The following is a 24,868-nucleotide window of genomic DNA, read 5'->3' on the forward strand; positions in this document are numbered from 1 at the left end:
AATGAGCCCGGCCAGGTGGTTGAAGTTTCAGTTGGGGACTACTTTGGGAATAGTGATCACAATTCCGTAAGTTTTAGAATACTCATGGACAAAGACGAGAGTGGTCCTAAAGGAAGAGTGCTAAATTGGGGGAAGGCCAACTATACCAAAATTCGGCAGGAGCTGGGGAATGTAGATTGGGAGCAGCTGTTTGAAGGTAAATCCACATTTGATTTGTGGGAGGCTTTTAAAGAGAGGTTGATTAGCATGCAGGAGAGACATGTTCCTGTGAAAATGAGGGATAAAAATGGCAAGATTAGGGAACCATGGATGACAGGTGAAATTGTGAGACTAGCTAAGAGGAAAAAGGAAGCATACATAAGGTCTAGGCAGCTGAAGAAAGACGAAGCTTTGGAAGAATATCGGGAATGTAGGACCAATCTGAAACGAGGAATTAAGAGGGCTAAAAGGGGTCATGAAATATCTTTAGCAAACAGGGTTAAGGAAAATCCCAAAGCCTTTTATTCATATATAAGGAGCAAGAGGGTAACTAGAGAAAGGATTGGCCCACTCAAGGACAAAGGAGGAAAATTATGCGTAGAGTCAGAGAAAATGGGTGAGATTCTAAACGAGTACTTTGCATCGGTATTCACAGAGGAGAGGGACATGACGGATGTTGAGGTTAGGGATAGATGTTTGATTACTCTAGGTCAAGTCGGCATAAGGATGGAGGAAGTGTTGGGTATTCTAAAAGGCATTAAGGTGGACAAGTCCCCAGGTCCGGATGGGATCTAGCCCAGGTTACTGAGGGAAGCGAAAGAGGAAATAGCTGGGGCCTTAACAGATATCTTTGCAGCATCCTTAAACACGGGTGAGGTCCCGGAGGACTGGAGAATTGCTAATCTTGTCCCCTTGTTTAAGAAGAGTAGCAGGGATAATCCAGGTAATTATAGACCGGTGAGTCTGACGTCAGTGGTAGGGAAGCTGCTGGAGAAGATACTGAGGGATAGGATCTATTCCCATTTGGAAGAAAATTGGCTTATCAGTGATAGGCAACATGGTTTTGTGCAGGGAAGGTCATGTTTTACCAACTAAATAGAATTCTTTGAGGAAGTGACAAAAAGTTGATTGATGAGGGAAGGGCTGTAGATGTCATATACATGGACTTCAGTAAGGCGTTTGATAAGGTTCCCCATGGTAGGTTGATGGAGAAAGTGAAGTCGCATGGGGTCCAGGGTGTACTAGCTAGATGGATAAAGAACTGGCTGGGCAACAGGAGACAGAGAGTAGCAGTGGAAGGGAGTTTCTCAAAATGGAGACCAGTGATGTTCCACAGGGATCCGTGCTGGGACCACTGTTGTTTGTGATGTACATCAATGATTTGGAGGAAAGTACAGGTGGTCTGATTAGCAAGTTTGCAGACGACACTAAGATTGGTGGAGTAGCAGATAGTGAAGGGGACTGTCAGAGAATACAGCAGAATATAGATAGATTGGAGAGTTGGGCAGAGAAATGGCAGATGGAGTTCAATCTGGGCAAATGCGAGGTGATGCATTTTGGAAGATCCAATTCAAGACTGAACTATACAATAAATGGAAAAGTCCTGGGGAAAATTGATGTACAGAGAAATTTGAGTGTTCAGGTCCATTGTTCCCTGAAGGTGGCAATGCAGGTCAATAGAGTGGTCAAGAAGGCATACGGCATGCTTTCCTTCATCGGACGGGGTATTGAGTACAAGAGTTGGCAGGTCATGTTACAGTTGTATAAGACTTTGGTTCGGCCACATTTGGAATACTGCGTGCAGTTCTGGTCGCCACATTACCAAAAGGATGTAGATGCTTTGGAGAGGGTGCAGAAGAGGTTCACCAGGATGTTGCCTGGTATGGAGGGCGCTAGCTATGAAGAGAGGGTGAGTAGATTAGGATTATTTTCATTAGAAAGACGGAGGTTGAGGGGGGACCTGATTGAGGTGTACAAAATCATGTGAGGTATAGACAGGGTGGATAGCAAGAAGCTTTTTCCCCAAAGTGGGGGATTCAATTACTAGGAGTCACGAGTTCAAAGTGAGAGGGGAAAAGTTTAGGGGGGGATATGTGTGGAAAGTTCTTTACGCAGAGGGTGGTGGGTGCCTGGAACGCGTTGCCAGCGGAGGTGGTAGACGCGGGCACAATAGCGTCTTTTAAGATGTATCTAGACAGATACATGAATGGGCAGGAAGCAAAGAGATACAGACCCTTAGAAAATAGGCGACAGGTTTAGATAGAGGATCTGGATCGGCGCAGGCTTGGAGGGCCGAAGGGCCTGTTCCTGTGCTGTAATTTTCTTTGTTCTTTGTTATCTCTTCAAGGTCTCCTCTGAGATGTCTTTTTTCAAGGCTGAGGAGTCCTAACTTACCTTTTTACTCCTCATAGCTTATTACTTCTAACATCAGGGATCAGCCTGGTTGTTCCTCTCTCTGCTGCCTCGAGGGCCTCTAAGGTTTTTTGTTGTGAGGCTATTCAGGTCTTGGAAGAGGTGCAGAGGAGCCATTTAATTATAATGAATAGCCATTTAATTAATCAATTATATCTAAAGCATTATGAAAACAAAGCAGTATTTGTATTGCACTGTCAAGCCACCAGCATCTCACACAGGTATTTTTGAAGACAAGTGCTGCAGCCACACCCCTCGCCAAGGTGTTCCAGTACAGCTACAACACTGACGTCTAAAGGACAATGTGGAAAATTGCCCAAGTATGTCTTATCCACAAAAAGCAGAACAAATCCAATCCGGCCAATTACTGTTTTATTAGTCTACTCTCAATCATCAGCAGAGTGTCATCGACAATGCTATCACACGCCACTTAAACAACAATAACCTGTTCATCGATGCTCAGTTTGAGTTCCGCCAGGGTCACTTGGCTCCTGACCTCATTATAGCCTTGGTCCATACCTGAACAAAAAAACTGAACTCAAGAGGTGAGGCGTGAGTGATTGCCCTGGATATCAAGGCAGCATTTGACACAGTGTGACATCAAGGAGCCCCAGCAAAATGAAGTCAATATGAATCAAGGGGAAAACTTTCCACTGGTTGGAGTCATACCAGCAGAAAGGAAGATGGCTGTGGTTGTTGGAGGTCAATCATCTCAGCCCCTGGACATTGCTGCAGGAGCTCCTCAGTGTAGTGGCCTGGCCCAACCATCTTCAGCTGCTTCATCATTGACCTTCCCTCCATCATACGATCAGTAGTGGGGATGCTCGCTGATGATTGTATGATGTTCAGTACCATTTGCAACTCCTCAGATACTGAAGCAGTCTGTGCCTATATGCAGCAAGACTTGGACAACATTCAAGCTTGGGCTTATAAGTGGTAAGCAACATTCGTGCCACACAAGTGCCAGGCAATGACGATCTCCAATAAGAGAGAATCTAACCATATTCCCTTGACAGTCAATGGGACTACCATTGCTGAATCCCCCACTATCAACATCCTGAGGGGTTACCATTGACCAGAAACTGAACTGGACCAGCCACATAAATACTGTGGCTACAAGAGCAGGTCAGAGGCTGAGAATTCTGCGGCGAGTAACCCACCTCCGAACTCCCCAAAGCCTGTCCACTATCTACAAGACACAAGTCAGCAGTATGATGGAATACTCTCCACTTGCCTGGATGAGTGCGGTTCCAACAGCACTGAGGAAGCTCAACACCATCCAGGACAAAGCAGCCGCTAAATCAGCACCCCATCTATATTCACTCCCTCCACCACCGACGCACAGTCGCAGCAGTGCGTACCATATACAAGATGAACCGCAGCAACTCACCATACAGATATACGAATTAGGAGCAGAAGTAGGCTATTTGGCCCCTCTAGCCTGATCCACCATTCAATAAGATCATAGCTGATCTGTTTGTGTCTCGAATTTCACACTCCCATCTACCCCCGATAACCTTTGATTCCCTTGCCTAGCAAGAATCTATCTACAATAAAATAAAAGCAAAATACTGCGGATGCTGGAAATCTGAAATAAAAACAAGAAATGCTGGAACCACTCAGCAGGTCTGGCAGCATCTGTGGAAAGAGAAGCAGAGTTAACGTTTCGGGTCAGTGACTCTTCTTCGGAAGAATCTATCTACCTCCGCCTTAAAAATATTCAATGACCCCGCCTCCACCTGAAGCAGAGAGTACCAAAGTCGCACAACCCTCAGAGAAAAAATTTCTCATCTCAGTCCTAAAAGGGCGATACTTAATTTTCAACAGTTCTGAACTCAGCCACAAGAGGAAATATCCTTTCCACATCCACCTTGTTAAGACCGTTCAGGATCTTATATACTTCAATGAAGTCTCCCCTCACTCTTCTAAACTCCAGTGAAAACAAGCCTAGTCTGTTCAGTCTTTCCTCATAAGACAACCTGCTCATTCCAGGTATCAATCTAGTAAACCTCCTCTGAACCACCTCCAATGCATTTACATCCTTCCTTAAATAAGGAAACCAAAACTGCACATAGTATTCGAGATGTGGTCTCACCAATGTCCTGTATAACTGAAGCATAACATCCTTACTTTTATTTTCAATTCCTCTCTTAGTAAAGTATAGCATTCCATTAGCCTTCTTTATTACTTGCTGTATCTGCATACTAACTTTTTGTGACTCATGCACTAGATTACCTAGATCCCTCTGCACCTCTGAATTCTGCAGTCATTCTCCATTTAAGTAATACTCTGCTTTTTTATTCTTCTTGCCAAAGTGAACAACTTCCCATTTTCGCACATTATACTCCATTTGCCAGATTTTTGCCCACTTACTCAACCTATCTATATCAGTCTGCAACCTCCTTAAGTCCTCTTCACAACATATTTTACTACCTATCTTTGTTTCATCTGCAAATTGAGCTATCATGCCATCGCTCCCCTCATCTAAATCATTGAGATAAATTTTAAAAAGTTGAGGCCCCAGCACAGATCCCAGTGGGACTCCACTCGTCACATCCTGCCAATCAGAAAAGGACCCATTTATGCATACTCTCTGCTTTCTGCCAGCCAGCCAATCTTCTATCCATGCTAATATGTTACCCCCTCCACCATGAGCTCCGACTTTGTGCAATAACCTTTTATGTGGCACCTTGTCAAATGCCTCTTAGAAATCCAAGCATAGTACGTCAACGGACTCCCCTTTATCCAAGGCGCATGTTACTCCTTCAAAGAACGCCAATAAATTGGTTAAACATGATTTCGCTTTCACAAAGCCATGGTGACTATTCCCGATTACCTTGAGTTTTTCTAAGCGCCCAGCTATAGCTTCCTTAATGATCATTTCTAACATCTTCCCCACGACAGATATCAAACTAATGGGCCTATAGTTACCTGTTTTCTGCCAACCCCCCTCCTTGGATGGGTGGAGGGAGAAAGAGTTATATTTTATACTTACCAGTCTGATGGAACCTTTTCAGAATTTGGCAAATTTTGAAAAATTAACTACAACCTCATTAGCCACCTCTTTTAAGACCCAAGGATGAAGCCCATCAGGACCCGGGGACCTGTCAGCCCGCAGCTCCATCAGTTTTCTCAGTACCGCTTCTGATTGTAATTTCACCAAGTTCCTCTCTTCCTTCCACCATCTGATTTACAGCTATTACTGGAATGTTTTTTGTATCCTCTATAGTGAAGACAGAAGCAAAATATTTGTTCATTTCATCTGCCAAGCCTCCGTTAGTAGCACCTTCCAAACTCACGACCTCTACCTCCTAGAATAACAAGGGCAGCAGGCTCATGGGAACACCACCACCTGCAAGTTCCCCTCCTGGTCACACACCATCCTGACTTGGAACTATGTCGCCATTCCTTCACTGTCATTGGATCAAAATCCTGGAACTCCCTGCCTTACAGCACTGTGCCTGTACCCGCACCAGATGGACTACAATGGTTCAAAAAGGCAGCTCACCACCACCTTCTCAAGGGCAGTTAGGGATGGGCAAGAAATGCTGGCCTAGCCAGTGACACCCGTATCCTCTGAAAGAATAAAAAAAAGTGAGAACATCTTTAGGGATAATACAATCATAGCCAGGAAATAGTAAATGATTATTTCCTAATGAATAGTTAAGACTGCTGTCCTACCAAAGACCTGTTCATCTGCTTTCAAGGCACAGGCTCCAGAGGCCAAATATCCCACTCCTGCTCCTAGGTCGTATTTCGTATGTATCTCGTGTAACTTCAGCACTTACATTCATGTCTAGACGTACGATCCATGCTTAGCTCCAGCAACGATCCAGAGGACATAAGAGATTTTGGTGATAGGTATGCCGGTTTCACCACCGATCCACACCGCAAGGCAAGGGAACTTCCAGGTTTGGTTATAGGAGATGAACATCTTTCCAAAAATTCCAAGGAAATATCTTTGAATCCTTCACAGTCTGTAAACTCTGAGCAGAAAGCAAGATCAGTAAGTTAAATAAGGATTACTTAGGGTAGTTAGGATGAAGACACTTGCAAAGTTTTAAATTGAATCAAAAACATTCAATTGCAAAGACTTAAGAACAGAGGGACAGGAGGAGGTCATTCAGTAACTTGAGCCTGTGCCTTGAAAGCAGACAAATTCTTTGGGCTGGATTTTCCCTCTGGGGAAGTTGGGACTGTTGCCAGGACTCAAACCCGCCACTGCGGGGGTTGGGGGGGGGGGGGGAGGGAAACAGTCACTCTTCAGGATTTTCACAGAGGCACCCCCCCTCTAATTGGCATGGAGCCAGGTTCCCCTGTCCAATTAAGGCTGGTGGGTGGGCTCTCAAAGCTGAAGGATCAATCAGAGGCCTTCCAGCTTGAGAGCAGCGTGCAATGGATGGTAAGTAAGTGAGGGGGCACTTCAGCATGGAAGCGCCCTCCCAACAACTTCTTTAAAAGTTTAAATAAAAAACAGATACAGAAACCAGGCCACCATTGTGGCGGTAATGTCGCTCTACAGGACGGCCTTTGGCTGCACCCCCACGCAAGCAGACATGAGGACCTGTAGGCATGCCTGAAGTGCTGGCACTCCAGCCTGCAGCTGGGTGCCCACCTCCAGGTAGTCAATCTGGCCCCCGTTGTGTTGGGAAACAGGAGGTCGACTGAAAAATCCCCGTTGGCCTCCTTTAGCTGTGCTCAATAAGGCTGTTAATGAGTACTTGGCTACTGCCCCTGCTGGCCCGGAACCCACCTCGGCAAAAATAGCCAGCACCGAGAATGGGGTCGGAAACCGGCATGCTGGCCTGTGCCAGTACTTTTGGGCCCCAGCCGCCTCCGTTCCCGCCCTCGGCAGGGCCCAAAAATTCAGCCCTTTGTGTCTGCTCACTGTCACAATACGGATTGTATCAGGATTAACTCATCTGCTTAATGTCACTCAGATCAGTGACAGAAAACAATGTAATACTGGTTCAAGAGCAGATTACTTAATCCTGATTACTTGTCATAATGGAGGGGGCCATACACTGGTGCATAATGTAAATTCACAGATAATTAAGATCCCCCAACGGAATTCTCCTCTGTTGCTTTCCTCCAGTCAGTAAAATAGGTTAGAGATGACTCAAGGCATAGTAAGGAAGAGGTAGGTTTTGAGGAGAGTTCAGTAAAGATGCAACAAGGTAGAAGGGTTTACGAAGAGAATTTTAATGCAGAGAGCCAAAGCATTCAGTCATGCAGTCATGATTATATTCATATCAGTTTCTCAAATTTAATCTTGAATGAATTCCAAATTTTGACCAGATAAACCCTTTTGAATGTTCTTTTATAACTTGAGTTTGCACAGTGTTAGTCCTCAACTAAAATACAAAAATTGGGAGCTTTATTGGGACTAAATGATACCAGTTTCTATTCCCTTCAATTCACAATGAAGAAGTGGCCAGAGAAAGAAACAAGATTACTTTTCATCGTGTTCACTATGGAGAAGGATGATGTAGGTGTAGAGATCAGGGAGGGGATTGTAATATACTTGAACAAATTAACATTGAAAGGAGGTATTAGCAGTTTTAGCAGGCTTAAAAGTGGATAAATCCTCAGGCCCAGATGAGATATATTCCAGGCTGCTATGTGAGGCAAGGGAGGAGATTACAGGGGCTCTGATACAAATTTTCAAATCCTTTCTGGCCACAGGAGAGGTGCCAGAGGACTGGAGGACAGCGAATGTGATACCATTATTCAAGAAGGATAGCAGGGATAAACCAGGTAGTTATAGGCCAGTGAGTCTAACATCAGTGGTAGGGAAATTATTGGAAAAGTTTCTGAGAGACAGGATTAATCTCCACTTGGAGAGGCAGGAATTAATCAGGGATAGTCAGCATGGCTTTGTCAGGGGGAGATCGTGTCTAACAAATTTGATTCAATTTTTCGAGGTGGTGACCAGATGTGTGGAGGAGGGTAAAGCAGTTGATGTAGTCTACATGGACTTCAGCAAAAAGGCTTTTGATAAGGTCCCACATAGGAGATCAGTTAAGGTAGGAGCCCATGGGATCCAGGGCAATTTGGCAAATTGGATCCAAAATTGGCTTAGTGGCAGGAGGCAGAGGGTGATGGTCGAGGGTTGTTTTTGCGAGTGGAAGCCTGTGACCAATGGTGTACTGCAGGGATTGGTGCTGGGACCCTTGCTGTCTGTAGTGTACATTAATGATTTAGATGTGAATACAGGCAGCATGATCAGTAAGCTTGCAGATGACACGAAAATTGGTGGTGTCGTAAATAGAGGAGGAAAGCCTTAGATTACAGGAGGCTATAGATGGGCTGGTAAGATGGGCAGAGCAGTGGCAGATGGAATTTAATCCTAAGAAGTGTGAGGTGATGCATTTTGGGAGGACTAACAAGGCAAAGGAATATACACTGGATGGTAGGACCATAGGAAGTACAGAAGGACCTTGGTGTACTTGTCCATAGATCACTGAAGGCAGCAGCACAGGTAGATAAGGTGGTTAGGAAGGCATATGGGATACTTGCCTTTATTAGCCGAGGCATAGAATATAAGAGCAGGGAGATTATGATGGAGCTGTATAAAACGCTAGTTAGGCCACAGCTGGAGTACTGTGTACAGTTCTGGTCGCCACACTATAGGAAGGATGTGATTGCACTGGAGAGAGTGCAAAGGAGATTCTCCAGGATGTTGCCTGGGCTGGAGCATTTCAGCTATGAAGAGAGATTGGATAGGCTAGGGTTGTTTTCCTTAGGGCAGAGAAGGCTGAGAGCGGACCTGATTGAGGTATACAAAATTATGAGGGGCATAGATAGGAAGAAACTTTTTCCCTTAGCGGAGGTGTCGATAACCAGGGGGGCATAGATTTAAGGTAAGGGGCAGGAGCTTTAGAGGGGATTTGAGGAAAAATATTTTCACCCAGAGGGTGGTTGGAACCTGGAACATATTGCCTGAAGTGGTGGTAGAGGCAGGTATCCTCACAACATTTAAGTAGTATTTAGATGAGCACTTGAAACGCCACAGCATACAAGACTACGGGCCAAGTGCTGGAAAATGGGATTAGAATAGATAGGTGCTTGATGGCCATCACTGACACGATGGGCCGAAGGGCCTGTTTCTGTGCTGTATAACTCTATGATTCTATTTATAGTTATCTGTGGTTATTTTTAGGCTAAACAATGCTCTCAATTATTATTTTCCTAATAGCAAATCTATCAATAGAAGGCAGCTAAGAGTAGCACAAACCTCTCCCAGTCAACTCATTGACAGGGATGTTTCAATTTCCAGTGCCCATTGATGTACAAAGCAGAAGAGGCAATTTTTCATAGGGGATTTTTTTTGTGCTCGTCCACCAAGAGAAGAATGTCAGTGCAGGTGAGTGGAAAATGTTTCACATATTGAGGTTAGTTATTATCTGGAATTTTATCAGAAGGCCCGAGGCAGGACCGGAAGCAGAAGCCGTTGCCACACAGGGGAGGTGGCAAGCTAAACTTTGGAATTACATTGGAGCTGGCCAATTAACTGCCAGGAGGTTGGGCAGCTGCAAGAAGTCATGCCACTGGAAGTGCTGACGCCATACTTAAAAGGCAGCCAGCAGTTAGTTAAATGGGAGCATCCCGCAGAGAGGGAGTCCTGGACACTGAGGCACTTACTGAAATGGCGGAAGGTCAATCCAGAATGGCCCCATGGTTTACTGATGCTTCCCTGTAGGTGCTCCTCCAGGCTGCTCAGGCAAGAAAGGAGATCCTGTTCGCCCAGAATGGGAGGAGTAGACTGTCCCGGCAGACGAAGCAAGCCTGGATGGAGATCATGGAGGTCAGCAGCTGTGGTGTTGTCTCTTGCACCTGGTTAGAGTGCCGCTAGAGGGTCAATGGCCTCATGTGTTCCAGCAAGGTGAGTGCAACACACATTGTTAACCTTACAGCCTTATATCTGACTAAAGGTCAATGAGAAATTGGTAGAAAGGGCATTGCCCAGGCAGCAGCATTGGTTGTCAGAGGCATATCAGCCTCTATGGGGAGGGCCCTGGTCATTCAGAGTTGACTCCTGCACTGCCACTACTGAATGGTCGCATGCAGGAGACATCCCTATCGCGCCATGATTAGCAGTCAGGCTGCCACCAGGGTAGGCATCGTGCGTGTCTTTGATGGACTACTAATAATGTACATTTATGTGCTTGCAGGAGAAGAGACAGCATAAAGTGAGGGAGAGGGCCAAAACAGGCAGCGGTATGCCTTTCCTCTCTATCCTGATGCCGGTGAGAGGCAGGCTGGTCCATTGCTGATGGTGTGACAGGAGTGGAAATGCAAGAGAGTGAATGGCCTAATGGATGGAGACAAGAGACCCTCTGGCGAGTGCAAAACATAGTACTCATGTGTCCACCACTGGTCATGTAAATCTCCAGACTAGCAGTCTGAAGGACATGATGGAATGTGCATTACCCTCTAATTACTCTTCTCTTTCTTTCACAGGTTACTGATAAGAGAAGGCAGTTACAGCAACTGGAGGACAGCAGTCTGAGGAGGAGGAGGGGACCTCAGAGGGTCCGCCGTCACATCAATCTCTCGTACCCTCCATTAATGCAGATACTCTCATATCGGTGCTAGTTGCACACCAGTAGTAACGGGGTCACAATCTGGTGAGCACAGCACAGATGCGCCCAGGTAGCTGATGGAGGCTGTGACAGCCGAGGCCACTCATATTCAGAGGACTGTGCGGGGGGCCACAGCGATGCTGAGCTTCAGGCTGATGACATGCCTCTGGAGTTGTCAACAAGGCGGCAGATGCTGGACCTGCAGTGTGTGGTGCATGACCACCTGGCAGAACTTGCAGAGGCTATCCCATGCGCGAACGATGGAGGAGTCCATCCAGACCATGAGTGCAGCCATATCTCTGGCAACACTCATGAAGAGCCACATCCAGTGGTTCCTCTTAGGGCCCTCCTGATGTGGGTGGTGGGTCCTTGCCCCCTCTTGGTGACACAGTACCGCATGTAGATGTTATGATATAGGTGGCTCCTGCACCTGTGCAACAGGCCCTCAGTATGCCAGGGTCCTCCAGGCCTCAGGCAAACCAGGGGACGCCCGCCAGGGTCATCGAGAGCCATGGAACAAAAAGGTCAGCAGTCTGCTTCCACCTCAGCTGACAGCGTAGGGGGAGCACAATGTAGAAGCACCCATTAGACATTTAAATTGACCACCTAGCTGCACTTGGGGTTCATGGTGTTCGTTTTTGTTAATGCATGTGACCTAGTAATGTTAGTGTTTGCAATTAAATCTGGAATGGTGCAAGACAAGAGGAATCCTTTAATATTTTGCAGACTGCTGGGCCTTTAAGAGTTCCCTGGCTCCCATGAAGGGTGTGAAGGGAAGGAGCACACCATGTGAGGTTAATGCATTCCCCATGCCACGAACTATTGTATTTACGGGAACAGGTAAATGCTAAAGGCAAACAAGAAAATGGCAACAGGGCTGCAGAAGGCTGTAGCTATATTGGATTTTTTTTTGTTCATTCATGGGATGTGGCAGTCGCTAGCTAAGCCAGCATTCATTGCCCATCCATAAATGCCCTTGAGAAGGTCGTGGTGTGCTGCCTTCTTGAACCACTGCAGTCCTTGGGGTGTTGGTACACAACAATGCTGTTAGGAAGGGAGTTCCAGGATTTTGATTGAGCAAGTGAAGGAATGGCGATATAGTTCCAAGTCAGGATGGTGTGTGGCTTGGAGGGGAACTTGCAGGTGGTGGTGTTCCTATGTATCTGCTGCGCTTGTCCTTCTAAGAGATAGAGGTCGTGGCGTTGGAAGGTGCTGTCTAAGGAGCCTCGATGAGTTGCTGCCGTGCATCTTGTAGATGGTACACACTACAGCCACTGTGCATCAGTGGTGGAGGGAGTGAGTGTTTGTGAATGGGGTGCCAATCAGGTGGGCTGCATTGTCCTGGAATGTGTCGAGCTTCTTGAGTGTTGTTTCAGCTGCACCCATCCAGGCAAGTGGACAGTATTCCATCACACTCCTGACTTGTGCTTTGTAGATGGTGGACAGGCTTTGGGGTATCAGGAGGTGAGATATTCGCCGCAGGATTCCTAGCCTCTGACCTGCTCTTGCAACCACGGTATTTATATGGCTACTCCAGTTCAGTTTCTGGTCAATGGTAACCACCCCCCCCCTCCAGGATGTCGATAGTGGGGGATTCAGCAATCGTAATGCCATTGAATGTCAAGGGGAGATGGTTAGATTCTCTCCAGTTGGAGATGGTCATCGCCTGGCAGTTGTGTGGTGGGAATGTTACTTGCCACTTATCAGCCCAAACCTGGATATTGTACAGGTCTTGTTGCATTTCTACATGGACTGCTTCAGTATCTGGGGAGTCGCTAATGGTGCTGAGCATTGTGCAATCATCGGCAAACATCCCCACTTCTGACATTATAATTGAAGGAAAGTCATTGATGAAGCAGCTGAAGACGGTTGGGCCTAGGACACTACCCTGAGAACGCCTACAGTGATGTCCTGGAGCTGGGTTGATTGACCTCCAACAACCACAACCATCTTCCTTTACGTTAGGTACGATTCCAACCAGTGGAGAGTTTTCCCCCGATTCCCATTGACTTCAGTTTTGCTAGGGCTCCTTGATGCCAGACTCAGTCAAATGCTGCCTTGATGTCAAGGGCAGTCACTCTCACCTCGAGTTCAGCTCTTTTATCCATGTTTGAACCAAGGCTGGAATGATGTCAGGAGCTGAGTGGCCCTGACGGAACCCAAATTGAGCGTCACTGAGCAGGTTATTGCTAAGCAAGTGCCGCTTGATAGCACTGTCAATGACAGCTTCCATCAATTTAATGATGACAGAGACTAAACTGATGGGGCGGTAATTGGCCAGGTTGGATTTGCCCTGCTTCGTGTACACAGGACACACCTGGGCAAGTTTCCACATTGCCGGGTAGATGCCAGTGTTGCAGCTGTACTGGAACAGCTTGCCTAGGGGCGTGGCAAGTTCTGCAGCACAGGTCTTCAGTACTATTGCCAGAATGTTGTCAGGGCCCATAGTCTTTGCAGTATCCAGTGCCTTTAGTCATAGTCATAGAGAGATACAGCACTGAAACAGGCCCTTTGGCCCACCGAGTCTGTGCCGACCAACAACCACCCACTTATACTAATCCTACATTAATCCCATATTCCCTACCACATTCACCATTCTCCTACCATCTACCTACACTAGGGGCAATTTACAATGGCCAATTTACCTATCAACCTGCGTTCACAGGGAGAACTTGCAAACTTCACACAGGCAGTACCCAGAACCGAACCCGGGTCGCTGGAGCTGTGAGGCTGCGGTGCTAACCATTGCGCCACTGTGCTGTCCTTGATATCACACGGAGTGAATCGAATTGGACTTCAGGAGGAGGCAGCGATGGATCATCCACTTGGCACTTCTGGCTGAAGATTGTTGCAAAGCTTCAGCCTTATCCTTTGCACTGATGTACTGGGCTCCCCCATCATTGAGGATGGGGATATTTATGGAGCCACATCCTCCAGTTAATTATTTAATTGTCCATCACCATTCACAACTGGATGTGACAGGGCTGCAGAGCTTAGATCCGATCCGTTGGTTGTCGGATCGCTTAGCTCTGTCTATTGCATGCTGCTTACTCTGTTTGGCATGCAAGTGGTCCGGGGTTGTAGCTTCACCAGGTTGACACCTCATTTTGAGGTATGCCTGGTGCTGCTCCTGGCATGCCCTCCTGCATTCTTTATTAAAGACAATGGTGCTGAACATTGTGCAATCATCCGTGAGCATCCCTACTTCTAACCTTATGATAGAGGAAAGGTCATTGATGAAGCAGCTGAAGATGTCCTCGGCTCAACCATCTGTTACTAAGGATCATTTGAAACGTGCCTGTATTAGTGTGTCGCAAGCCTCCCTTGCGCAGTATCTCATGGCACCTTGCCTGCGGTCCTTTGGTTTCTTCATCATGAAGCCCCTGGTCAGCATCCCCCTCCACATCATCATCCAAGGAGGCATTGTGCTCCTGGATGTCATCACTGTTCAAAGTTTCTCCCCTCTAAAGCGCCAGGATGTGCAGAACACTGCACACCACCACGGTATGACAGACCCTTGCAGAAGCATACTGAAGAGCTGCATTGGATCTATCCAGGCATCTTCATAAGCCCTACAGCTTGCTGAATGGTTTTTTTTTGTTTGGGGAATGTGAGGGTCATTGTCTATGAGAGCATTTATTTCCCATCCCTAATTGCCCTTGAACCTAGTGGCTTGCTAGGCCATTTAGGAGTCAACTACATTGCCGTGGGTCTGGAGTCACATGCAGGCCAGACCAGGTAAGGAAGATTTCCTTCCCTAAAGGACATTAGTGGACTAGATGGGGTTTTACAACAATCGACAATGGTTTCATGGTCACCATGAGACTAGCTTTTTTTGTTAATGGTTGCTCAAGTTGTCCCGTGGCAGGTGTTACATCTCTCCTCTGCATCTGTGCTTGGGTTCTATACAGGTGTCAGTAGCCATGTCTTCAGTGGGTAACCCTTGTCAGCCAGTATCCATCCTTAAAGGGCCACGGGGGGCCTGAAAAGGTCAGGCATCTGGGACGGCTTTAATATGTAGGCATTGTGGCTGCTTTCCAGGAACCTTGCACAGACCTGAAGGAGCCGTTTGCAGTGGTCACAGATCAGCTGCACTCCAATGAGCGAGTGGAAGCCGTTCCCATTGATGAACATTGCTGCCTGTTCTGTGGGAGCCTTGATGGCCACTTGCATGCAGTCGATCACACCCTGCACCTGGAGGAAACCAGCGATGGACCCGAACCCTACTTACCTCTCAGCTTGACTGTCCAGATCGGTGCAAAAACGCACATAGTGACTGACCCTCTTGAATCACAGAAATCATAGAATGATTGCAGCACAGAAGGAAGCCATTCAGACTGTCGTGTCTGTGCTGGCTCTCAGGAAGAGCAACTCAGCCAGTCCTAATAGCCCGCCTTTTCCCCATAGGCCTGCAAATATTTTCACTTTAGATAGTTGTCCAATTCTCTTTTGAAAGCCACAAATGAATCTGCCTCCACCACACTCTCAGGCAGTGCATTCCAGATAATAACTATGTGCTGCATAAAAAAGTTTTTCCTCATGTCGCTGTTGCCTCTTTTACCAATCACCTTAAATTAGTGTCCTCTAGTTCTCGATCCTTCCACCAATGGGAACAGTTTCTCCCCATCATCTGTCCAAACCCCTCATGATTTTGAAGACCTCTAACAAATCTCTTCTTAATTTGCTCTTCTCCAAGGAGAACAGTTCCAGTTTCTCCAAGCTATCCATGTGACTGAGGTCCCTCATCCCGGCAACAATTCTAGTAAATCTTTTGTGCACCCTCACATCCTTCCTAAATTGTGGTGTCCAGAATTGGACACAATATTCCAGTTGAGGCCAGATCACGGTGTTTATACAGGTTCAGCATAACCTGACACATTAATTTGGTTTCTCTCTCCACAGATGCTGCCAGACCTGCTGAGTATTTCTAGCACTGTGTGTTTTTATTTCAGCATAACTTCCTTGCTTTTGCCCTCTATATTCCTACTTCTCAAGCCCAGGATCCATAGAAACATAGAAAATAGGAGCAGGAGTAGGCCATTCAGCCCTTCGAGCCTGCTCCACTATTCATTATGATCATGGCTGATCATCCAACTCAGTAACCTGCTCCCGCTTTCGCCCCATACCCTTCGATCCCTTTCGACCCAAGAGCTATGTCTAACTCCTTCTTGAAGACATACGTTTTGGCCTCAACTGCTTTCTGTGGTAGCAAATTCCACAGGCTCACCACTCTCTGGGTGAAGAGATTTCTCCTCATCTCAGTCCTGAAAAGTTTACCCCGTATCCTTAGATTATGACCCCTGGTTCTGGACTTCCCCCACCATCAGGTACATCCTTCCTGCATCTACTCTGTCAAGTCCTGTTAGAATTTTATAGGTTTCTATGAGATCCCCCCTCACTCTTCTGAACTCCAGCAAATATAATCCTAACTGACTCAATCTCTCCTCATACGTCAGTCCTGCCATCCCAGAAATCAGTCTGGTAAACCTTCGCTGCACTCCCTCTATAGCAAGAACATCCTTCCTCAGATAAGGAGACCAAAACTGCACACAATATTCCAGATGTGGCCTCACCAAGGCCCTGTATAATTGCAGCAACACATCCCTGCTTCTGTACTCGAATCCTCTCGCTATGAAGGTCAACATACCATTTGCCTTTTTTACCGCCTGTTGGACCTGCATGCTTACCTTCAGCGACTGGTGTACAAGAATACCCAGGTCTCGCTGCATATTCCCCTCTCTTTATAGCCGTTCAGATAATAATCTGCCTTTCTGTTTTTGCTACCAAATCACATTTATCCACGTTATACTGCATTAGCCCACTCACTCAACTTGTCCAAATCATCCTGAAGCCTCTCTGCATCCTCCTCACAACTCACCCTCCCACCCAGTTTTGTGTCATCTGCAAATTTGGAGATATTACATTTAGTTCCCTCATCTAAATCATTAATGTATATTGCGAATAGTAAGCATTTAGTTGGTCAGCCATTTCTTTGTTCCCCATAATAAATTCCCCTGTTTCCGACTGTAAGGGAGCTACATTTGTCTTCACCAATCTTTTTCTCTTCGCATACCTATAGAAACTTTTACAGTCAGTTTTTATGTTCCCCGCAAGCTTGCTCTCGTACTCTATTGTCCCCTCTTAATCAATCCCTTGGTCCTCCTTTGCTGAATTCTAAACTGCTCCCAATCCTCAGGTCTGTTGTTTTCCCTGGCAAATATATATGCCGCTTCCTTGGATCTAATGCTATCTCTAATTTCCCTTGTAAGCCATGGTTTGGCTACCTTTCCCGTTTTACTTTTGCGACAGACAGGGATAAACTATTGTTGCAGTTCATCCATGCGCTCTCTAAATGTTTGCCATTGCCTATCCACCTCATCCCTTTAAGTAACGTTTCCCAATCCGTCATGGCCAACTCGCGCCTCATACCTTCGTAGTTTTCTTTACTAAGATTCAGGACCCTAGTCTCAGAATCAACTACATCACTCTCCATCTTGATGAAGAATTCTATCATATTATGGTCGCTTGTCCCCAGGGGTCTTGCACCACTACATTGTCAATTATTCCTCTCTCATTACACAATACCCAGTCTAGGATGGCCTGTTCTCTAGTTGGTTCCTCAACGTATTGGTCCAGAAAACCATCCTGTATACACTCCAAGAGTTCCTCCTCGACGGTATTGTGACTAATTTGATTTGCCCAATCGATATGCAGATTAAAATCACCCATAATTACAGATGTTCCTTTATCGCATGCACCTCTAATTTCCTGTTTAATGCCATTCCCAATATCACCACTACAGTTTGGGGGTCTATATACAACCCCCACTAATGTTTTTTGCCCCTTAGTGTTTCTCAGCTCTACCCATACAGATTCCACATCGTCAGAGCTAACTATTGCGTTAATTTCCTCTTTAACCAGCAATGTAACTCCACCGCCTTTTGCTTGTTGTCTGTCCTTCCTAAATACGGAATATCCCTGGACGTTCATTTCCCATCCCTGGTCACCTTGCAGCCATGTCTCCGTAATCCCGACTATATCATACCCGTTTACATCTATTTGCGTGATCAATTCATCCACGTTATTGTGAATGCTCCACGCGTTAAGGCACAAAGCCTTAAGGCTTGTCTTTTTAAAATTACTTGCCCCCTTCCCACTATTTTTTTTTTTTACTGCCACCCTGTTTGATTCTGGCCCTTGATTTCTCTGCCAATCACTTTTCTTATTCCTCTTATTGTCTTTTGTTCTCGTCTTTGATTCCCATCCCCTTGCCATTTTAGTTTAAACCCTCCCCAACCACTCCAGCAAATACTCCCCCTAGGACACCAGTCCCGGTCCTGCCCAGCTGTAACCTGTCCAGTTTGTACTGGTCCCACCTCCCCCAGAACTGGTCCCAATGTTCCAGGAATCTAAAACCCTCCCCCCTCACAACATCTTTTCAGCCACATATTCATCCGATATATCCTGCTATTTCTACTCTGACTAGCACGTGGCACTGGTAGTAATCCTGAGATCACTACCTTTGAGGTCCTACTTTTCAACTTACTTCCTAGCTCCCTACATTCTGCTTTTAGGACCTCATCCTTTTTTTTTACCTATGTCGTTTGTACCAATGTGTACCACGACCACTGGCTGTTCACCCACCCCCTTCAGAATGCCCTGTAACTGCTCTGAGACATCCTTGACCATAGCACCAGGGAGGCAACATACCATCCTGGAGTCTCTTTTGCGGCCACAGAAACACCTATTTCCCTTACTATTGAATCCCCTATAACTATTGCATTCCCACACTTTTTACTCCTCCCCTATGCAGCAGAGCCAACCGTGGTGCAACGAATTGCGCTGTTGCTGCTTTCACCTGAGAGGCCATTACCAACAGTATCCAAAGCAGTATACCTGTTTTGCAGGGAAATAGCCACAGGAGATTCCTGAACTGCCTGCCTAGTCCTCTTGCTCTGCCTGGTGGTCACCCATTCCCCTCTGCCTGTGGGGTCTGAGCCTGCGGTGTGACCACCTCTCTATAAGTGCTATCCACAATAATCTCTGCCCTGTGGATGCTCTACAGTGTCCCCAGCTGCCGCTCCAGCTCCGAAACCCGGGTTTCCAGGAGCTGCAGCTGGAGACACTTCCTGCACACATGCTGGTTCCGGGCACTGGAAATGTTCCCGGCTTCCGACATGGAGCACAAGGAGCACACCATAGGTCTGAGCTGCCGTGACTTAATTCTTTAAATTAAATTAAACCTTCTGGAAGATCTTAATGTCCAATACTATCAGTTACTCTCTGGCCCTTCTTCCCTGGTCCTCGTTACTACAGAAATCCAGTATGCTTTATTAACTGCTTTCTCAACCTGACCTGCAAACTTCAATGATTTGTGCACATATACTCTCAGGTCCCTCTACTCCTGCACCCTCTTTAGAAATGTATCCTTTATTTTATATTGCCTCTCCTTGTTTGTCCTACTAAAATGAAACACCATACTTCTCTGCAGTAAATTTCATTTGCCACGTGTCCACCCATTTCACCAGCCTGTCTAAGTGCTCTTGAAATTTATCATAATACCCTTCACAGTTCACAATACTTCCAGGCTTTGTGTCATCCACATGGCCTTGGTGACCATCTTGATGCAGCGATGAGCCACGGATTGGGAGATCTCACAGATATCTCCAGAAAATCCCTGGCATGATCCTGAGACATAGAAATTCAGCGCCACAGTGCCCATCAACGCCACAGGCTTTGGGTGCCCAGTGCTTCCCATAGGGCTCAGCTTGTCATCCGTCATGGTCTCTCCCTGAAGAGGCACAGTCTTTGGCGACACTGCTGCTATGACACCCGCACGAAGTTGAGTCTCTGCAGTAGACCCTCTTTGACGGGTAGCCTCTTCTGCGAACATGTGGCTGGTTGCGTGTCCTGTGCCCTCCTGGTTTCTGGTGCCCTGGTGCCTGTACCTGCAGCTGTCTCTGATGCTCCTCCTCACTGGAAGCCTTGAAGCCTGAGTGAATGAGGCCAATATCAAACAGCTGCACTCAGTTCTCAGCGCCTCCCGCCAACGCTGGGCAATGTGTTCACCAACTGTTCTATGCTGTTGGTACCTGATTCTTGGAGATTTCTTGGGCTGCATTATATTATGGTAACAGGGATCCCAGTGGCGGGCCAGAAGGCGGGGGGAAGCCCCACCTCATTCCTGCGTCAGACCCTCGAAGCCATTCGACTGTGAGCAGGCAATTAACTGACCACCGTCATGATCGCCTCCCTTTCAGGGACGAGCTTCGGCCTCCAGAGCTTTTGGCCAATCAGAAGGATGGCAGAGCCACTAGGGGCAGTGGACACTTCCAGTACTGCAGGCGGCCCTGCAAGAGGACGTCTGGCACCCCAGGAAAGGTGAGTGGAGTCGGGGTCGCTGGGGCCATTCAGGTAGGCCCCAGCAATGTGGTGGTCGTGGTAGTGTTGGTGAGGGTGGGGGCGGGTATGTCTTCCCAGGGGGAGGTGGTGATTGCTGGGGGCTCTGGATTGCCCCCAAAAAGAGGGAAACCACCTCCCTCCCCCCCCCCCCCCCCCCGCCCGCCACCACCAAGCCCATTAGGAGGCCACCAGGTAAAGCCCGGCAGCATTTCCCTGCAGTGGTCGGCCCCTACACCTTCCCCTAATTTGAGGGCAAGGCGGTAAGAGGCCATTAAGACGCCATTGATTGGCCACTTAAGGGCCTCAATTGGCCTGGGGTGGAATGGTGGCCCTCGGCCTTCTATGTCCCGGACAAAGTGGCAGGGCCTAGGCAACATTGGTAATGGCGTCCCCTGCCATTTTATTTGCCCCCTCCCCCCGTCTACATTCCCGCCTCCAAGGGCAGTACAAAATTCGGCCACTTGCCTTTTGTATTGCAGTGGAAATAAACTTAGGGAGCAACAAATCCCCTGTTTACTTCATCCCACCTTCAGTTGTCTAGGCCTTAAGCTCTAGAATTCCCTCCTTAAATCTCTGCTCCCACTTATCTCTGTCTTTCTTTGACCATCCTTAAAATGAAATTCTTTGATCGTTTTTAATTATCCATCCTACTATCTCCTTCTTTAGCTCAGTGTCAATTTGTGTCTGATTATGTTTCCATGAAGTATCCTTTGAGACATTTTATGGCATTAACGGTACTAAATGCAAGTTGTTGTGGAAACAACATTTGTTAATGTCAATTCTGCTTACCATGCTTCGATTTCTTTTTCTTCTTTTTCTTTTTCTTCTGTTTTAGTTTAACATGCTCCTTGCCTTTCTTCTCTTTACTCCGCTCCTTCTTTTTGCCTTTAGGAACAAGAAAAATAATTTTTTTCTCTCCAATTTTCCAGTATTATTCAATCAGGGTGCAATCCTCCACTACATCAATTCCTCCCATCCATTCTCCCCCCCCCCCCCCCCCCCCCCAAGAAAAGCTTATGGTCCGTAGACCCTAGGAGGGGGAATAGAACTGACTGGATTGCTCTAGAGAGCCAGCATGGACTCAATGGGCCGAATGGCCTCATTCTATGCCACTATGACTCTTTACACACGTGGCGTTGCTCATAGACAGTTTGGTGTCTGCATTACAGATATGATGTCTAGCGTTGTTCAAGGCCACTGCTCCATCTCAATGGGATGATGGGCTAAATAGACTGATCCAGGTAATTGTAGCCCCTTGTAAACTCCTGAGGTCAGTCAGAGGGCAATTGTAACTGCTTGCAATTTTCAGGATCCAGATCAAGAGCTGCCTTTTTTTAAAGATCATTTTGCATCTGCTTTGCTCTGAGGCGTGATATCTGAAAGCACACTTGCCTTTGGAGTTCCTCAGTGGAGGCCCGACGGGTGCAACACACTTGAGGTGCACTGAGCCTGTTTACACTGAAAGGCCTGCAGCCATACTTCTGGCAGACTACAATGCAGTCTTAAGGTTAGTGTGGTGCGGAGGTGGCATTTAAAATAATTGGAACTTTCCTGCAAATTGTTCTGGCTGCTCCAGGATCTCCACAGACCCTCTGGTTTGTAGGTGCCCAGTGGAAGCCCTGCAGGTGTTCCTTCTCTGGAGTGACCATTGGTTGGTCAAAAAGGAAAATGAGGCGAAAGGTTGGGAACCTTCTCCTGCCCCATTTTTGTGGGCCTTCAACTATTCCAGGTCCGGGCCCTGTGATGTAACTTTGTGAAACCTGAAATGTTAATCTTTCTTTTCTCTTTTCAGATGCTAATAAGCCTGCTGTGCTATTTCTGCATTTTCTCATTTTATCTCAGATTTCAAGCATTCAGTTTTGTACCAAAACAAGTTTATAAGTTAAGTGTGGCAGCCTTGCTAGACAGGACAGATTGGAGAACCAGGGGCATAATGTTATAGCCCTATCTTTGACCCATGGTCCCATCTAGCAAGGCTGTTCACCAGGAGAAAATCCTTGTTGAACTTGTTCTTACGCTTCCCATACTGAGTGGACATAAAGGAGAACATTACGTGTGAACACCAGCTTGTGTATGTCACAATGCTTCATACCAGGCAATGAGTTCTTCTCTTCATACTTCATCTTCTTTTCGCTTTTCACTCCTGTTGGAAGCACTGATAGTTTAATCTCCCGCCTCCAGGCGGATCTTCAACATTACCGAGTATCTACAGAAACACACTTGCGAAAAATTAGCATTTAAACAAAAATCATTGTAATTCTATTTTGAAATATTCCCTTGGACTACACGTTTATATTAAAAAAAACAATTTGCATTATCCAGTCTGACGCCAAGCCTTAGAAACCAGGACATTCGATTTCATTGCATGTGCCTAGTTATTTGATGTTAGCTACAGAGAAAGAAGGAATGCTACAATTAGTTATAGTAACCCTCGGCGTGAGAGGGGAAAGGTAGAACAAAAATTCAGGAGTGGTTGCTACTCCTGATTATAATCCACTACTCCTGCTGGAAATGATTGCGTGCGCGTGTTGGGCAAGGACAGGATTGGGTTCAACTGTGCTTTCCCCCACGCAGAATCACAGAGCCTGCCAACACTCACTGTCGAGGCTCACCCATGAGGAATGGCCACTTGGGTAAAGTACCAGAGTGCTGCTGACGCCCATGGAACTGTGCTCCTAAGATGAACCTTTGGAAGATAATGGGGAAAATTAGAGTAAGAAAACATAAAACAAGAGCAATGATACTAAATCTAAAAATCCAGGATGCTTCAGAGTGCATCTCCAGCTGTTAATAATTAAAATGAAAGTTAAGGAAGCATATGCCTTTACTCCACAAATGAGGGAAAATCTCACTTGGGTTTTCCATTCACCTCCAAAATAAAATAGCAAATGGAAAAATAGTAATTGTCTCAGGACTAATTCTTTCAACTTTGGAGTGTCTTGAGACATGTGATCCCTTTTCATTTAACTTGTCAGCTCATGGATTCTTCAGGCAATATCATACACTATTTTCTGTTACTAATTTGAGTGGCAGTGAGCAGTCGCAAAGAACTGTCTCAAAGTCTCAAAGCATATGCGCTACTTGCCTATACTCTGTTCCATGTTAATTGTTCTACCCCAGTTGATAAACATTTTGGACCCGAGGCCTCAGCACTGAGGGTCAATCACAGACTGTTGTTGAACACCTAACACCTAGGTAATCCACCCTACCCCTTAAATTTCAGCATAAAAGAAGTCACCTGAGTGTCATAGTTATTAACATAATATATCAAGACACCAATGATATTGGGAACTTGCTTTAGCAAAACTAAGGTCTCTAAACTTTTCCTTGGAGATTGCTGAAGACAGCATGCTTGCCTTCATCGGTCGGGGCATAGAGTATAAAAATTGGCAAGTCATGCTGCAGCTGGACAGAACTTTAGTTAGGCCACACTTAGAATACTGCGTGCAATTCTGGTCGCCACACTACCAGAAGGACGTGGAGGCTTTGGAGAGGGTACAGAAGAGGTTTACCAGGATGTTGCCTGGTCTGGAGGGCATTAGCTATGAGGAGAGGTTGGATAAACTCGGATTGTTTTCACTAGAACGATGGAGGTGGAGGGGCGACATGATAGAGGTTTACAAAGTTATGAGCGGCATGGACAGAGTGGATAGTCAGAAGCTTTTTCCCAGGGTGGAAGAGTCAGTTACTAGGGGACATAGGTTTAAGTTGAGAGGGGTAAAGTTTAGAGGGGATGTGCGAGGCAAGTTCTTTTACACAGAGGGTGGTGAGTGCCTGGAACTTGCTGCCGGGGGAGGTGGTGGAAGCAGATACGATAGCGACGTTTAAGAGGCATCTTGACAAATACATGAATAGGATGGGAATAGAGGGATACGGTCCCCGGAAGTGCAGAAGGTTTTAGTTTAGGCAAACATCAAGATCGGCGCAGGCGTGGACGGCCGAATGGACTGTTCCTTTGCTGTACTGTTCTTTGTTCTTTCTTTGACTTGATTTGGCTTGCAGATTCAAAAGCAAGTGAGCAAGTACTAATGGCAATTTGTGATGTTAGATGTAAATTTGATCAGGAGATTTCCATGTATAAGGAATTACTATGAATAGTGGTAATACCAGTTGCTAACTAATTCAGGGATGGAAGGGGGAACTGTATCAATTTTAAGCAGAATTGTTTTGAACAAGGTTAATCACCGTAAGTCTGTTCCTGCTTCTATGGAATAACAGAAATGGTTTTTACCAACTTCTGCATTTCTGTCTCGGTCGACACATTTTCTAAGTATCTTCTCATGCATAGTTTCCATGCTCTTCTCCTTCACAGAGGGGGTGGGATGAGTCTCGGTCTGTTCTGTGTTGCATGCTGCAGATGATCGCCTTTTCTTGCAGACTTTGAAGCTTATATCGAGAGGCATCTCCAGCTGCAACGCAGGGAGGTGGGACGATGGTGCTAGGGGATTAGAATAGAGTACAATTGTAAAATACAAAGCACTGTCTTTTGC

The 24,868-nt window shown here is 46.4% G+C and overlaps 1 protein-coding gene across 2 annotated transcripts in view; it reads right to left on the reverse strand.

Annotated features, from left to right (window-relative positions):
* Positions 1-24,868, reverse strand: part of phf20l1 (PHD finger protein 20 like 1) — a 170,265-nt gene that overhangs the window by 30,143 nt on the left and 115,254 nt on the right. For both annotated transcript variants that reach the window (XM_068031404.1, XM_068031403.1), the window contains 4 exons: positions 24,610-24,816; positions 22,471-22,521; positions 21,168-21,263; positions 6,180-6,377 (listed from right to left, as the gene is read on the reverse strand). In XM_068031404.1, the coding sequence (XP_067887505.1) occupies positions 6,180-6,377; positions 21,168-21,263; positions 22,471-22,521; positions 24,610-24,816 (552 nt within the window). The remainder of the gene's footprint in view (positions 1-6,179; positions 6,378-21,167; positions 21,264-22,470; positions 22,522-24,609; positions 24,817-24,868) is intronic.

Source organism: Heterodontus francisci, chromosome 5 (assembly GCF_036365525.1).
Source record: "Heterodontus francisci isolate sHetFra1 chromosome 5, sHetFra1.hap1, whole genome shotgun sequence".
NCBI lineage: Eukaryota > Metazoa > Chordata > Chondrichthyes > Heterodontiformes > Heterodontidae > Heterodontus > Heterodontus francisci.